The sequence below is a fragment of the Hirundo rustica genome, chromosome 13, assembly GCF_015227805.2.
Source record: "Hirundo rustica isolate bHirRus1 chromosome 13, bHirRus1.pri.v3, whole genome shotgun sequence".
NCBI lineage: Eukaryota > Metazoa > Chordata > Aves > Passeriformes > Hirundinidae > Hirundo > Hirundo rustica.
In genome coordinates, this window is record NC_053462.1 from 17,956,445 (window position 1) to 17,973,954 (window position 17,510).

The window sequence follows — 17,510 nt, forward strand, 5'->3', positions numbered from 1 at the left end:
GTCTTGGACAAGAACTGAGCACAGGGATTCCAGTGAAGCTCAGCTTGACAGGTGAAGCTGCTCTGCACATTGTTAATGCGAGGTCTCTACCCCATACGGCACAGAAGGATGAGGCAACGTTGGAGAAGGAACAAGAAGGAGCTTTCCAGCCAGGATTTGGAAGGAAACACATGAAAAAGCATCAGAAACAAAGGCAAAGGGTTTTACAGCAGCCATTGCTGGAAAGACACTGGAGAACCCAATGAGTTGTGATGAGTGAGCTGGGGAAAGTGGTGCAAAGGAGCCAGGTGAGGAGCTGCTCTGTGCTGAGCTCGGCTGGATGTGGTCACACACCTCCACACAGCTCACCCTGCACAGGGCTCAGCGAGCCCCATCTGCCCACCCTGGACACCAGTCACTGCCTGCAGGGCCACGGCAGCTTCTGATGCAAATGAGCAGGGCAGCAGCAGACACCACACATCCTGAGAGCAGGAATATCCATGGAAGGACTTCCAGCCTACCCTGGGAGTGAGATTCTTTACTCAACACCACTGGCTGCCACGTACGTGGCTGGGCAGGACATGGCTGAGACACGTCTGTGTGCAAGAAACTGTCTTTTTCTGCACTGCTGGGGGGAAAAATAAATCTAGAGTAAAAAAAAATAACACCAGCCAGATGGTAATATAGTCCCTGCCAGATTTCCAAGCAGCTTTCTCTACCAAGCTCAGAGCAGAGAAAGAGAGAAAGCTGCTCAAACATGACTTAAACACTCATCTGTTCCATCAGGCGCACGGCCCCAGGTCCTGACTGGCAAAGGCACTTTACAGGTTACAGAAGCTTCACCTGAAGGCACTTGTCCTGTATCACTTGGTCCCTGACAGCTGCCTGGTGGTGCTGTCAGTCACGAGGAGAGTTTTAGCCTTGAAAAACTATTAGGAAAACACTTTATTCCAGGCCCCATATCTGATTATTACTGAAAATTGTATTACAAACATAAACAGTTCTGCTTGCCTTCGCAGTGCATTCCAGGGTGTGCGCATGGATGAATGCCCCTTACACTTCCTGCACACACAAACACAATTCTCTCCAGCTCTGTATTACATTGTGGGTCTCCCAGAGCAAGTCCACAAGTCAAGCTTCTCTTCAAACCGAGCCCCTTTGGAGCACATTTTTCCCTTGCCACCTCTCTAGGCTGTTTGGACACAATGGATTGCAAGTTCACCCCTACAAACTGTGTCTCATTGAGGAGTTCCCACGAACAGTACTCAGCTAACCGGGGAAACTTCCACACAGGGGATTCCAACACACATCAAAGAGTAAAACCAACGTGAGGCTTTTCGTCTCTACTGCCATTAAGACAATTTCAGATCAAGAGGGAATATTGTCAGAAGCAAAGGGAAAAAAAGAGCTGCATTTTCCAAGACATCTTTCACTGCCTGAACAAAACAGGTCACTGAATGCACCTGCGCCGTGCTGGCCGCTCTGGGGCATTAAAAGCTTTCACAGAGCTGCTATTTAAAACTTGGGCTTTGAGATTTCTCCCTCTCTGCCAGCTTTGTTTTGTCTCTCCAAGCAGCAGAGCTGCTTCAGGCAAAAGCTTTGCACAGCCCAAGGCACAACCCATGGATTCACATCAAAACTCTCCACCACTGAAGCCTTTGTGGACTTTCTGCCCTTCTGAATCAGATGGATCAATTTTACTCTCTTTTACTGGAAAAAACACCTATGGGGTGCCGGGAATGGCTCTGGGATCACTGGGAGTAGTGCATAGAACCGAGGGAAATTCTCAGGGCACTGAAAGGGTTTGAGAAGGCAGCTCTCTTCCTGCACAGTTTGTTAACCTCTGCACAGGGAGACAACAAAGGTGCTACCACAGACCAAGAGCCCAGACTTACTGATCAGCTGCAGAATTATTTCAAAATACTGCCTGCACTCTACTGTTTCCAAATGACTCACACTACAGAGGACTTCATGTGTTTTTCTCCTTTCCTATCATGAGACAGGGGAGTCAGGCCAAACCTTGAGTGCTCCACTTTGTTGTACCACTGCTCTCACAGGCATCACTCAGTGCCTGGAGCTGGGTTCGGGGCAGGCACGGAGGAAATACAACAAAGCATTAAAAATCCAAAAGGAGGTGGGGAGGGGAGCACAGGGAACCTGTGAGTGAGTGGCCAGACACACTGCCCAATCTCTGCAAATCCAATTGTGTCATCTCACAGCGAAGGTGAACTCTGAGCAGGGATGTCAAGGGAGGCACCAAGGGGAGCTGCTTGGGACAAAGCTCAAAATGTTTATTTGAGCTTATGGCTTGAGTTACAACATCCATCAGTGATTTCCAGCTCCAAGTGCTCATAACTTGGCTCTGTCTCTAATGCATTCATAATTCAAGAGTGATCCTCTCCCACCTCCCTGCTCTTGTTAGTGCAGAGTATCAGCATAGAATTGAGGCAGTGCAACAGGAGGAAAATGCTTTCTGTTCAGCCAATTTGTGACGGTTGTTTGCAGTGACAAGAGGATGACTTCTTGGATGGGAACTAACACCTCTCTCCCGATTCCATGAACACCCTACCTTGGCAAAAGTGCTGGAAGGTTAAACATGACTTGCATGGCAACACATTCAGCTCTCAGCTGTCAGCAGGTCAAGATTTGGAGATCTCTGACAATCAAGCAACAGTCTTCTGTTCTGCGAACTTTCTCACCCTCTCTGGAGGAGGAGCATGAAACCTTATTCATCCCTGTGAGCCTCCTCTGGGAATAGATCCTAGCACTGAGCAGCTGTTCATTAGAGAAAGTCAATGCTGTCACTGCTGTTATTCTGCAGACAATAAAGGAGCAAATTACCCATTGCAAAGCACACACCTTCAAAAATGCGGGCGCTGTGTTTGCGGAGCATGTCCTACTCCCACTCCCCAGCTCTCTCCCTTTTCTTGGGTAACTCACAGACCTCCTGGATTGTTAGGGAAGAAGCTGACAGCAACTGTGGAGGAGGAAAACATCCTCCAGACCTGCCTTTCTCCTTCCTTACACCACCCTGGAAATTTATCTGTAATTTATTTCTACTTCAGGACAGGATAACAAGCATGTAAAATCTCTAGGCAAGACTCTTGCTGGGTTGTATCCAAACACTATGGAATATTTGCTTAGGGGGCAATATAAACAATCTCAGATCTCACAGCTGAGCATGTTTAGCAATTTCTTCTTTTCTAACTGTTCTCACCTGACAATGGCAAGGCACAGCTTTGTGAACAGGAAAAGGACTGGCACGAGGGACTTTTCATAAGTAAAGAATGTGAGTGGTGCCCTTTTAACACCCTAAATCAGGCATTCCCACGTGTCCTAAGTCAAAACCTGCCTCCTCTTATCCCCAAATGCAAGCACATATAATTTCTGAAACTTACCATTTACTTTCTGGGGTTTTTCTCCTACCCTTGCTATATCAGTGCCTGCTGCAGTTTGGATCCAAGTTCTGTTCTCCTGCCATTGAAGCATGGGATGACTTTTGGTTACAAGATAATAGATTCAATTGCCCAACTTCAGTGCTCTCAGAATTCCTCCTCTGCAGCCTTTGGTTCCCAAGCCTTACAGGATTTTTTAGGTATGTGCCTCAGCAGAAACCACAGCACAGACAGTGCAGAGGTTGCAGTGTGTTGGAGTAACAGGTTATTTCTGCCCAATAATACAGATGAGCTCAATAAATCAGTTTCGTATCGTTTTTTTACCTCATTCATGTCTTCCAAACGTTTTGTAAGCAATTACGCATTTGTCAATGCAAACGTTGAACTGAAAAGCTGAACAGGGAAGAATTTTTCTCCATGTTTTGGAATGGGAAGTCTCTCTTCCTCCTTACTAGGACGGTGCTGCAGCAGAGCAGTGACTATCCTGTTATCTTTAAAGCAGCACACAAAGAAATGTGTAAGTGATTAAAACACCAAAGTTAATAGCCCTAAAAAGTGATTGAAAAGACCTCCACACACAGCACTTGTATCTCAAACTACGATCCCAAAATCCCCAACAAAGAAGTCAGCAAACAGATATCCTAAAATATATGGTCCAACCTACACTTCAGAAAACCTGCTCCTCTGCTGTTCGCATATACGTGAAAACCAGAGAATTTAATAGATAAAGTACAGTTCTCTGATTAAAAAAGATGCAGTGAGATTAAACAGTTTGGATGAAGAGCATCCATATACTACCTGGATACACTCCTCAGACCACCACCTGCCACAGCTTCTGGGGTGTCTCCACAGAGTGTGGCAGGAAAAGCTGCTCTAGGAACAGCTTCTCATTTGGCTTGAGAAACAGCCTGTCCAACATTTTCCCCAGTTCCACGTCTGTGTCTGGAAGCCCTGGGAGCACAGAGATCCCAGTCCAGACAGGCAAAGGGGCCATCAGGCAGTCCTCTTTCATTCCTCTCAACTTCTTTATACAGCTGACAGATTTCAGCCCAGAAATTAAATCCTTTAATGTACTAGCTCAGCCACAAGCTGACACCCTGAACTCTCTGTAACCAGAAGCCCAGAAAGAGTGGCAGATTTCCAGGAATTGCCTTGGATTTTTAGGGTGCTCTTCCCCCACCCCCCAAACCCTTGATCCTTCAGGCTATGGAGTTTTGTACGTCCAGGGCACATTTAGCTGCGCTGCAAAGCAGTCGGAGTGTGCTTTGCCCACCACTCCTGCTCCTGTAAAGCTGTCAACATTGGCTCTCTGTTTGCGTACATGCGTTTGGAACTGCTCCTCATCACGCCAAGAGGGACGGGAGCCAGCCAGACTGCACGACGCATTCCTGCTCGCTTCCCCAGAGCGCTTGGAAGCGCCTCCATTTGCACCGCTCCGAGCCGGAGCCAGGCAAAATAAACAGGAGGGGCTGTGCCGGCAGCTGCGGCCAGGCAGCACTGCACGCAGCTCGGAGAACTGCGGCTCCTCTGGCTTCTGCCACGGCCCAAAGGCTTGGACACCTCAGGCCATCAGGCATCTCAGTCTCAGAGGCCTCAAGATACATCACGGAGAGGTTCTGGGAGGCAGAAGCAGCAGCCCACGGAGCTGGGACGGGGCAGAGGCAATAGCAAACCCCAGCTCAGGACACAGTGGATGCTGAGACCTAACAGGACTGTGTTGGAGCAGCATGGATAGTGTCATCATTTTAGAAAGTAATTACTGATTAATAAGCCTGTCTTGGCACATTTTCACAGACTTTTGTGCAAACAAATTCCCTATAAGAAAGTCAGTGTACAGAGGAGTTGAGTACAGGTGAGAGGCCAAGGAGAAGTGAAGGAAGGAGAAGAGGTACCTCAGTGTCTCTGTGTGGAGGACAGCAGAGCAGCCTCCCACCCTAACCCTAAGACCCAGAGAGCTTATGTTGCTCAAGCTGAGCCCTTAAAGCACCGCAAGCTCCAGCCATTTTCATGCAGCTGCCAAAACCAGGGACTAGAAAAACAAGGGCCGCAAGAGGCTGTTTTGTTAAGTCACCGCTGCAACAAGAATCTCCACAGTACACCAGGAATGTCCCATGGCTGACAACGAGTCAGGATGATGTCCCAGCTTCCCTGCTGGACCAGGCTCTGCTCCAGTGCTTCAGGACAGACTCCCATGGTCTCTGGCACTAACTCACTGTGCTGCTCTAGGCACATCTCTCAGCATCTCCATCTGCTCACAGTTCATAGCAGTTATTCACAAAAATGAAGGTGCAAAAGCAATAGCCAGAGAGCATCAGAAGACCCTTAACAAAAGCCACAGTAACTGTGATTTAAACATAAACACCCCCCAAATCAGTAAACATGAAATGGCCCTGGGGACATAAGCTTGTCAGCCTCTGGGATTCAGTGGGAACATCCTCATGCCTTTTTAACCATTATTACACCAGCTCTCTTTGCCATTATCCTAGGGCAGCACAACACCTTCCAGGATGATATATGAGGAACCTCGAAGGAAAAAAAAAAAGCTGTAGGGCTTTTTTATTTTGAGAAATGACGCAGAGACATGGTCAACAGAAGACCACTCTGGGTCACAAGTCACTCCGAAACTCCTCCTTACCTTGCCTTAGTGACTGGAGCCATTTCACTCCAGTCACTTCCTCCTCCTGCTCTGAGGCTGATGTTTCCCAGGGGCTGACACCTATTTCATCAGATCTATTTGCAATTCAGATCTATTTGTAACATCAGATCCATTTGCAATTCAGGAACATCCAGCGACAGCAGAGAGCGACGAGGCTGGAGGCCCTGCACCGTGCAGGAGGGCACAACCTGCTTCCTCTGTGAGCACAGCTCCTGCTCTGCCCCATTCCCTCTGCCAGAGCAGCCATCCACTGTCCCCAGCAGCTTTGAAAAGAGGAACCTTTTGGGAAGGGATCTTGCAGCACGGTCTCCCTGATGCCAGGTACACAGAATGCTTCCCACAAGCGACGCTGCGAACACACAACACGCTGGGAGCCCACAGTAACACAGTCTGGCAGCAAACTGAGACTGCCAACTTGGAAGGGAGAACTAAAAGCAGATGGATGCATCTGCATTCACTCAGGACGACAATGCAAATCTGTTTTTCTAGGAAAAGTCCGGAAGAAAAGCTGGCTTTCCATGGGGAAAGATCATCACTGATATCCACAGATCCTGTCAAAGCCCTTTTGCTGGGTGCTACAGAGAACCCTGATCTAAGGCTGTGCATTAGGACAGTTTGATAACACCACCTGCCCCTCCCTATCCCATCCTTCTTCTCTCTTCCTGCTCCGCATTCTTGTCCACAACCCACTCGGCATTACCCCCTGGCTGCCCCAGAAACAGAGCTGGGCAAGAACATCTCTGATACTGAAGGCAAACTCCCAGCTGCGTTCTGGGCAATCCCTGGCATCCAAGATATCCAAATGAGTGCTCAAAGCAGCCCAGCTCTGCTCCTGACTCAGCCTCCCCTGTGACCCAGGCCCACTCCTCCCATTCCTGTTCCTCAGCACCCCTGTAGGTACTGGTGGGTCTTGGAGACAGGGACATGTCTGTCCCATGTCAAAAACAATGGGATTAGACACCACCATGAGCTTTGCTATGCCTCCAGACACTTCCAACATCCTCACTCCAGCTGCTGGTTGCTGTCAGTGCTGGAGGGCATCGCCAGCCCTCGACCTCAGAGAGCTGCTGAGGCACAGCTGTAACACCAAGGATTAATAATTAACTAAGTGTCATCAGGAGCCCAACCACATCAACCTCCCTGTCCCACAGCCCACTGCAAGCTGCTGACCTAATTATGGTTTCTGTTCCAACTCCCTTCCAGCCTCCCCACAGCCTGCCCCACACCCTCCAGCACAGGCTAGGTGTGATCCCTGTAGTGCAGATGTGCTGGTGCACCACAGGATTGCACCATCACCAAAGGACTCTGAGGAGAACTGAATGGAACCTGCTCCTTAAACCCTGCTTCAGTCTGAGCCTTACCAAACACTAGCTGTTATTTCAGGAAGCCTCAAAATTGCAGCAGACCTGGGTTAGTAAGAGATGAACATGAAGAACACCAGAGGACCACAAACCATGCCTGAATCCCGATATCCCTTGTCTTCAGGAGCTGGAGGCAGAGGTACACACGAGCCTGGCCACATCTGACAGCTCTGAACATCATGCACAGCTACCACTGCATGTGGATAAGACCAGCTTCCCCTCAGGACCTGGAAACAGCTCACCTATTCCCAGCCATACATCCCTTGTTCTGCTCTATTATCCCTGACACCTCTGTTGCCACTCACTTCAATGCCATCCCCGGGCTTAGCTGTTGTGCTTAATGGGAGGTGAGGGCTCTGCATTTTGTATCAAACCCTCTGTCACTGCAGGCTGCTGGAGCTGTCAGGACTGTGGCACATCATAGCCCCATGGAACTTCACAGACAGCTGAGCTGGAACTCCCCTTGGGCTCCCAGAGCAGGCTGCTGACACTGGAGCTACAAGCAGTTTTCCCTCGGCCGTGTGAGGGGTGTGATGCACCCTGTAGGGCATCTTGGCCCTGCAGGAAGCCCAGCCAAGCAGAGCTGTGTGGTTGGATGGGTGCCTGACACATGTCTGCACCAACCTTTCACAAGTTTCACCCAGTATCTGCGGGCTGAATCCTGTTCCATGTGTGCTTGAAACCCACCGGCAGTGACAGGCTCAGTAAAGTGAGACGGAGTTAAAGTTTACAGCTTGTTAGGCAGAAGGTTACTTCTAGCTTTAAAGATCTATTTATTAAGGAAGAAATATTGTGTGCCTCCTCCTTGATCTTGCCATCCTCTGAATTCGCACTTGCCATGGCTTGCTTAGCACCTTCTGCCACAGGCAGGAGCAACAGCATTTTATAGAATCCATCGGATGCATTATGCAAACACTTCAGATACCTGCTTCCCAGGAAACCAGAGCTGCAAAACACTTGTAAACAGAGTCCTCATGGCTGAGCTTTTGGGATGCCAAGTGGAGAGCAGTTCCCCGCCTAACTGCTAGTGAAGTGAGAGACCAGAGGGCAAAGAAAAATGAGACGCTAAAAGGAGAGAGGGAAAAGTGACAGTTCTGTGCCCAGCACAGGAGGCACACGGAACAGGAACATGGCAATTGCAGGCTGGAACTGGAATGTCACCTTCTCCAGAGGTGATGCACCACACAGAGGTTATGCCAACAACTCACAGCAAAAACGCAACTGTGTTATCCCACCCCACGCTTTCTCTCCCGACACATTCCCACAACTCATGCCTCCCAGAAGGAACATGCCATGCCCACACACAGCTGTGGATAGGTCTGCCCTCACAACCACATAGGGCCCTGCTGCTCCTGCAATGGGTTCCTGCTGGAGGAAGACCACCCCGATCCAGGTGGGACCATCCCTCCACTCTGGCTAATGCTGCCCTTCACTGGCGATGGCAGCACACACAGGATCAACGCACAGCTGCAGCCAGGGAGGTCAGCCCAGAGCAGCACTGACACAAATCCAAAGTCCCTGCCTCCTGGCTGCCCAGTACCTGTGTTGGAAGCTGGGAGGGGAGCAGAGCACGTGGCCAGGGCTCAGGCTGGGTGCCAAGCCAGCATCCAGCACGTCATTCGCACATGCTGGACTGAAAATCCACTTGTGGTAACAGCACGTCTGTTTCTGCAAGGTTGGTGGCCAACTGTGAGTGCTGCTCACTTCATCACCACCTTCCCCTCCATCCCTAAAAGCTCATCCCAGGCAAGAGCTGTATTTTCCTACAGCCCTTTGGAGCTGGAACCACCCCTGTCCCAGGCTCTGCGATGGTACCTACAAGGCACTGCAGCACAAACGCCAAAAGAACAAAAAACCTGAAGGTGCTTTAGCTGCCTCCAAGCTCTGTCCCTGTTATCACATTCATACAAATATTTGGCTGAAAAATCCATTTCCTGGGACACTGCTGCAGCAAGCTGCTACAACTGTCAGCGTAAATGATGTTCTGCCAACGGCAATCTCGCAGTGTCATCTCTAATAACACGGCACTAAATCCCAGCTCGCGGGGGATGTGCTCAGCTGCTGGGAGACTCCTCCACGGCTCCCTCAGCCCAGACCTCCACCCATCACCCTGCTCTGTTCTCCAGTTCCTGCATTATTGCAGCACAGGGGCATTCTGATTCTTGCCAGCCTGGTTTGAGGCAAAGGTTTTCCCCACACATCACAGCAGTCAGGGCCACCCCACACGCACAGACCAGGAACAGGGTCCAGAGGGGACAAGGAGGGGAAATCCCACACCCACACTGAGATACACGTGCACACCTCTTGCTGTACGTGCCCCTAGATGTCCTCCAGCACCAAATGCCCATAGTCACCTTCCATCTCTTCCAAAAGAGGAACTCCAAGGCTATTTATTACATTACCCCCTATTCACAGAAATTTAAACATTGAGGAGCTGATTCTCCTCTGTAGCCTAACAACAGAGAGGGAGAGAGAAGCCAGGAGTCCTGGCTCCCAGGACCATGTTTTGACAATCCTTCAGCAATACCCAATAAACATGAAAAGACACAACCACTGAGATCTACACAAAGGAGCTCTGGGGTCAGGATCTCAAACTTGTTTCTCCCACTCCAATAGGAGAAAATTACTCTATTCTAAAATTGCCAACATTTTAAACTTTCTTTAGGTCACTTGGGGGACACCACACTGCTAATACATACCCAAAGGGATTAAAAAATAAGGAAGAATGACAATTTTTTCAAGATTCCCAATGCTTTGCATCTAAAACTAATAGGATGATTTGCAGGGCAGTGAAATTTGGGTTAGCTGTAGAGAAGAGATCCCAGCATTCATTCCATGGGGAAGATGCAATGAAAATTAGGGGGAGCCACATTCCTTGTGACATTTAAAAACAGAAGAGGAGATCAAATCTTCGTAAAAGTTTACTGTTCTTGCAGCAGCACAACTTCTGACTGTTACTTGTGCTACATTGTGCCAGCTGTGGGGCAACACAGCAAGAGGGAGCCCCTACTCCCATGAAAACACCCAAAGAGCAGGAGTGTTCATGACATGGAGGGGGAAAGCGAAGTGACAGGCAATGAGACCACACGTCACGTTCCCCAAGCCCTTCTGCTGCTCCTCTTTGAGAGCTGCTCTGTGAAGCGTGGCAACACTTCCGTGTGGATGTCACAAACCTGGCAACACAACCAGGACACACACGGAATTAGTTCTTTATCTACAAGGGCTCCAGAGCCTGCTTCCAGAAAAAGGAGCTACAAGAAACAAGACACAGCTGACCCCACGGAAAGGCAGCATGCACAGCTGGAGCCTGGGAAAGCATCCCACAGCCAGCTCCTAATGCCCTTTTTGGCAGAGAGAGCCACAGTGTTCATCCATCACCTGTCCAGGTGAGGGGTGAAGGGACAGAGTTGCCAGAGGTGTTTGGTGCTCTGTCCGCTGGGGAGCAGTGGAGATCCAAGGGGAAAACCCAAGCTATCCCTGTCCCAGCAGCAGGCTCTGTTTCAGGGCCGTGTGACTGCATCCCGCTGTCCCGTCTGCTCTCCTCCCTTCCAGCTCCAAACGCTGCTTCCCCAGGGAAGGTCTGGAAATTTGCACCATGAAGTCTGCACAGCCAAAACATCTGCAGCCCCAGCATGTGCTGAGCCACGGACACACAGCACAGCCCGAATTCCCCCCAGGACAGGCAAGTCACACTGCCCAGGAAAATGACACTTTTGGGGTTTTTAGGCTGTGCAGATATGATAGAAAGGGATCGTGTTAATTGCTGTTTTTACTGGGAAAAGGCCTTTAATAAGGGAGATGGAACAATTCCCAGCCATCATATAAGGAAGGGGGGGAGGAACAGGACAACTGGGCAGAAGAGCTATAGGGAAACGGATTCTTTTGCTATGCACAGCCCGTTCAAATCCAGCCCTGTCTGGAAGGCAGAGACATGAACACAAAAAGTTCCCAGGCCTGATCCTTGGAAACATTTGCATTATCACCAGCAAGACCCCAAAATCGGCCAGGAGCACAGCCTCCAGCATCATAACACAGCACTGCCAGTGGGACAGCGGGTAAGGAGACACGAGGTCCCCGTGCACAAACCTCTTCCAGGGGCCCTGGCAGTGCAGTGGGACTGAAAGGCTGGACTGTCACCTTATCTTGGCACAAAGGAGTCCCTAGTCAGGAGAAGGAAGGGAAGAAGCAGTTTAGTTGCTCCTCTCTGCAGACACACAGGAGTTTGGTCCCTGAATTTCCAAAAAAGCAACACTAAATAGCTGTATTTCAGTCTGTTGTTCTTTTGTTATCTGTTTTTCAGTTTACTTTGTTTTATTTTTTTCCTAGAATTCCTTGTTTTGGTTTAGTTTGGTTTTATTTTTCACAATCAGGAAAGAATTTCTGCCTGACCAGTTCACACCAACTATTATCAGCTGCTTCTGAACAGGGAGGAAAAGACTCCTCAAGTCAGTCCAGGCATCCAAAAATGTGCTCTGATGGTGAAGTGCTGAAACAAAAAAGGATCAATAGCACGCCAGTCACTCATGGAGGAGTTTACAGCCTGCACAGGTCACTGCAGTTTCCCATCTGTCTCAGAGATACTTCTCCCCAATTATAAAAACCCCCTGAGATTTAACAGGCATGTTTTTCATCACTATCAGCTCAATCTGGTGAAAAACTCAACCTCACATATTTGTTTTAGCAGCCAGCGGGTGGTGTGGTGCTGCAGAAGAGAGATTTGGGTGAGAACTCCAGGCAGAAATCTGCTCGGGCCGGCTGGTGCTCCAGAAGGAACGCTTCCCATTTAACCTCTTCCACTGCCTCCATTTGCAAAGCAGATTAAACATTGCAGAGCTACAAGATGCAATTATGCAGAATGAGTTATGATGCCAAGGACATCAAATTCACCTTTGCAGCTTGATCGATATTAGTTATCAATAGCACACCAGAGCCAACCCAGGAGCTGTCTCTGGAGTGTGGAAGTGCCCACAGGAAGCGCTCCCCTCGGCTCTGTGCTGCATTAAACACACAGAGGATCTGGCAGGGGCTGGCAATTAGATACAGAGCATTCAACCGCTCCCGAATTCTCTGCAGATTCCACCCAGATTACCTCCACGACACAATCCATTGATCAGAGGTGTGTTCTCAGGCTCCACAGTTAATTACACTCCCTGCTGATGGATGAACAGCAAAGCCATGCCTGGGAAAATACACTGGGAGCAGAATGCCAAGCAACTCAATCCTAAACAAAGACAAAAGAGGCTGAGAAGGATTTCAGAGCTTTCAAGGTTAAAGCTGCCTGCAAGATACACGGGGGTCAGCACGAACAGGAGACAGACGTGGCAGGGGGCACTGTCCCCAGAGAAGGGACAGCTCAGCCAGACTCCCAGCCCTGGAGAGTCTGTCCTCTTGCAGGACAGGGATGATACAGAGCTGGGGAGGCAGCCAGGTGTGCTGGGAAGGATGCTGGAGCCTGGAGACCCCCACTGCACTCATGCTCTCAGCTACATTCTCATGTCCAGACTTGCCCACTGCACTCTTGGCTTACAAAGGAAAATGCACTCAGAGGCCCAGATTGGGAGGAGAAGGACAGCTCACACCCAAAGCCTTGCTCCAAAGGCGTGTATCAGCAGGAGAAATCCAGCTGGGACTGTTCCCAAACACCACACAGATCTCTGGAGCTCAGCAGAACATCAGCAATATGGACACAGAACACAAGTTGGATGTCACTGTGCTCAGCCTCCTCTGGACTGTGCTGGGTAGACACAGTCCTGCCAGCTACTCCAGCCTCCAACTGTTTCTCTCAACTTGCTTGGGAAGCACTTTTGTCTGTCCATGTCAGCCCTTGCTTCTCTTGCCATCCAACGGCACTGCGGAGAACATCACCAAAAATGCTGCCCTCCCCAAGGAGCAAATGGGCTGCCTCCTTCTAATCACCTCCTTCTAATCCCTTCTAATCACCCCAGAGCACAAAGGAGTCCTCCCAACACAGTTTTCTTATCCCATCACAGCAAAGAGAAACCTTTCATGAAATGCTTTCTCTGCAAGTTTTAACCAAAGCTGGCCACGTGCAGAGCCACAGCAGGAGGGGAGATGGTCTCTGGTATTTGAGCCCAGCTCCCCCACCACACACAAGGATTCCCTGGCAGACCTGTGCCCAGCCCAGGAGGCTGCTGGCAGCTCCTCACCTTTCACCACGCTGAGAGTGGCGTCGTTGCTGTAGCGCTTTCGGGCGGCGTTGGTGGCCACGCAGTGGTAAATCCCAGCATCGCTCTCCTGCACGTCCACGATTTGCAGGACACCATTGGGAAGAGTTATAAACCTGAGTAACAAAAATGAGGAGTGTGAGACAGGCTATGCCTTACCCCAGATATTCATCACCCCAAAGCACTTTTATCCCTTCCTTTTCTCTGGAAAATCTCTCATGTGCAGATCCTGGTAATGACAGCAGAATGGGATGAGGGAACCCCTGAGCAATCCAACCCGTGGTTTCTCAAAAAGCAGCAGGTACAGACCTCACCATCACCTCGGAGTCTTCCAAATGTGCAAGCTGCTTTTGGGAGACCAGACTAAGAGGACTTTGCTGACAGAAACCAACTGGACAGTACAAACCAACTCCACACACTCACACTTCTATATACACAACTGTAGATGTCCCCAGGCTTGAGCACATGCTACAGCCGTTTTCAGCACTTACTTTTTACAAAGGTTTGGTTGCCAGACAAAAAACACACTGCAAAGAAGCCTGACCATCATCTTTTTCTTGCTGCACCTCAACTACACAAAAAGGGACCAATGGATACACAGCTGCATCTCCACAGGCCAAAGCAGCCAGGACACAGCCACCTGAACCTGCACCTTTTCTGGGTTGCAGTGATTCTTTTCCTTCTCCCACAAGTTTCTGGTTTTCACAAGGTGATAAACTCACAGCTGAGCATTCAGTATCCCCTGATTTGCCCATGGGATGCTACTGAGAAACACTTCCATGGAGCGAAATGGCTACACTGCTCACGACATGAACACAATCCTTGCTGCATTACACTGAACAAAGCAGATGATTAGCAATTAGCATAAAAGTAAGAGCGGGCTGTCAGCATCTCCATTTTCTGCCTGGATTCCTAGATGGCAGCCTCTTTATTCTTGAATGCAAGGCGCAAAGCCTACGTGATCCTTTTTAATTATATATGAGATCCATTTTTAATTGCAAGTCTCTATAAACAGAGCTGCCGAGGTTTGACAGGCAGCTCTGGGTTATCAGTCTTCATTATGAAGAGGACACATTCAAAGGCAATTGCTAAGGGGAGGGATAGCAGCTATTCCAAAGGAACAGCACAAAGACAAGTTATAACCATGAATGCCAGTCCTGCCATCCACAAAGATCACAGTTAGCCAAACTGTTCTCCAAGTTCTCCAAGTGCTGAGACAGCTGGAGTGCCATGAGTGAGGATCACGGAGCCATAAAAACCTTAACAGGTCACTCATGCTGCATTCAAGCCACGGTCAGCAACAGCATGCCTGCTCCTGCAGACATTTATCCTAAATCTGCGCTCATGGAAACACCTCCTCTGCCCCAAGCAGCCTGTTCCAGAGACAAATATCCCTCTGTGAGGCTTACATTGATCCGGGACCTCAGCTACTGCAGTTGAGCTCATCATGTTTCGTCCTCCTCACAGCTGATAAAGACAGAAGAGCTACCAGAGCTCCTCCAGTGACTATTCTGTCTCCACTGGAACAATCCTACAGCCTGATTCACAGACACCGAGTGGCTGAAGCTTCCCACCTACACAAATGCAATGCCTTACATCCCGAAAGCCACATGCCTGCTACTTACAAAGACATTTTGCTCAGGATCAAGCTCCAAAAGACCTCAGAGGAGGTGATACCCAAAAGCCCTCATCAGGATGCCTCATCAGGACTCAGGAGAAAGATGACAAATATTTGCATCCTTTCAGCTCTGTGGTGGGAAAGCCTCCCACTGCGATAATATTTATTTTTGTCATGCATCTGCTATTTGAGTCTGTAATTAATATCAACATATTTCAAACACCAGGCAGGGCATCTCCCAGCCACAAAAAGACGCTTCAGTGATGTATCACAGATTCACTGAGGCTGGGACAGGCCTCTGGTCTGTGGCCTTTCTTCTCTCAGAGCAGGGTCACTAGACCAGAGCATTGAGGCTACACTGCATCTCTGAAGAGAGCAGGAGATGGAAACAAGGGGATTAAATGAGGAGACTTCATCAAAAGAGCTTGAAACAGTCTCTTCAGCACCACTGGTAGATCTACTCAGTGCAGTCCATCCTGTTGGGAAAACACGGCAGCGGTGAGGATTGCTCTGCTGGGGAAGCAACGAGGGAAGAAAAGCAGGATTTCTCTATCCACCATTTCTCCCTGCTGCTCACAAAGCCTCCAGCTCTTCAGGGTCCCAGCAGCCCTGAACTAGAAGCCTTCAGGCAGCCTGCAAGGGCATTTGCACCATCCCCAGGCTCCCTGCAAGGAAATTTGCCTGATGACTCAGAGCAGACAGTTGTCAGAGCTTTTCTTGCACACCAAGGGCAAATCTTTTTGTCTGCTCACCTTCACCAAGGATTACGCAGGAAACAAAAACTAAAGGACAGACAAAGGGCCTGGAAGCAACAGAAACGCTGGAACCTTGGCAGTCCCAGGAGTTTTGCTGTTGACCTCAGGGAAGCTCACCTCTACACTGAGGAAAGGCAAACCCCCACCTGGATTACACTGAAGGACAGCACACTCAGAGCAGGGCCAACAACCACAGCCCCAGAGGCAGCAAGAACAACAGGGCACAACCACCGAGCTCTTCCCTTCCCTGAGAGCACTGAGGGGCTCAGGGCTGCTCACCAGGGCCGTGCTCAAGAACTGAAATCAAGCACCACTGCCTCGTGTGCAAACCCTGCAACCCTACAGCTCAGAGAATACCCCGGCATTATTCCTTTTCTTACCTTCTCCCCAGTAAGCTGCCAGCACACCCTCCCTTCAGCCTTTTGAAGGTGCCCAAAGCACCAGTCCTGAGCACAGTGAGGAACCTGCAGCTCTGTTGTAGGCTCAGCTTGGAAGCCCTTTTGCTCACACATCAAGGTACTCCTGACACAGCACAGAAATAAACTCTACACGCAGATAAAACCCTCACTCAGCCAAAATGTGGAAAAATATACTGTGATTGCAGAGCCCTTGGTCTGTAGGTTATGGATTTGCTGTGCAGACCTCCAAAGACTTCCAGTCCCCAGCAAGTGCTCATCTTGGCTCTAGAGAAAATAAACAGCAATTTGGAGCCTGATGTGAAACCCAGCCAGCACCTAAACCTGAGATGATGCCAAGAGATGTTGCACACACCCCCAAGCAACTGCAATCTGGAGAAATCTTGTGAGCCACCTTTCAGCAGCTGCTGCAGATTTAAGACTCTGTTTATTCAATGTACTTCAGAGCCAGAACAGCAAAATAATCTGTGCCTTACATAGGGAATTGAGATTTTTGTCTGGAAGAGAGACAGGAAAGGTATTCCAAAAACAGCAATCAGCACTTTGGTACCCTTTAGGTTGTTTGAGCGCTTTTTAAAGCTCAGCTTTCAGTACCTTTGAGATGGCACCATGCTAGACACCTGCATCCAGGGGCAAAGGCTGAAAAGGGTGCCCAAAGGTAAGAACAACAAAGAAAAGCAGAGGGGCAGGAGGAAAAAGGAAGGAAAAAGAGGGGGGAACAGGAAGAAAAGAGAGAGAAAAAGGAAAAGCAACATGGTTGTTGTATCCCTCTTAAATCACAAACACTGAGGTAGTAGCACTGCTCCAGGGCTGTACCTCCAGTCCCTGAGCCTGACTTTGCACACCCTCCCAGCCCTGCTCTTCTGGAATATGAAATCATCACCCTGACACCTGCCCAGCCAAAGGGCTGCATTTTCACAGCCTCATCTGAAGTGTTCACAGGAGGGAGCCCACAGTAATCAGGCCAGCCTGAGATCCCATCCTTAGGGACGATGCAGGGAGGGTAACAGAGAGCTCTGGTTGGCAGCCAACGTTTCCTGGAATTCACTTAATTCCTTCGAAAGCCGGTTATATTAAATCCAACAACAACTAGACAACAACAAAAAAAGCAAATCCTTCTGAAAAAGCATATTAGCTAGAACATG

The 17,510-nt window shown here is 49.4% G+C and overlaps 1 protein-coding gene across 2 annotated transcripts in view; it reads right to left on the bottom strand.

Annotated features, from left to right (window-relative positions):
- IGDCC4 (immunoglobulin superfamily DCC subclass member 4) overlaps positions 1 to 17,510 on the bottom strand; it is an 87,375-nt gene that overhangs the window by 31,720 nt on the left and 38,145 nt on the right. For both annotated transcript variants that reach the window (XM_040077787.2, XM_040077786.2), the window contains exon 4: positions 13,559 to 13,692. In XM_040077787.2, coding sequence (XP_039933721.1) covers positions 13,559 to 13,692 — 134 coding nt within the window. The remainder of the gene's footprint in view (positions 1 to 13,558; positions 13,693 to 17,510) is intronic.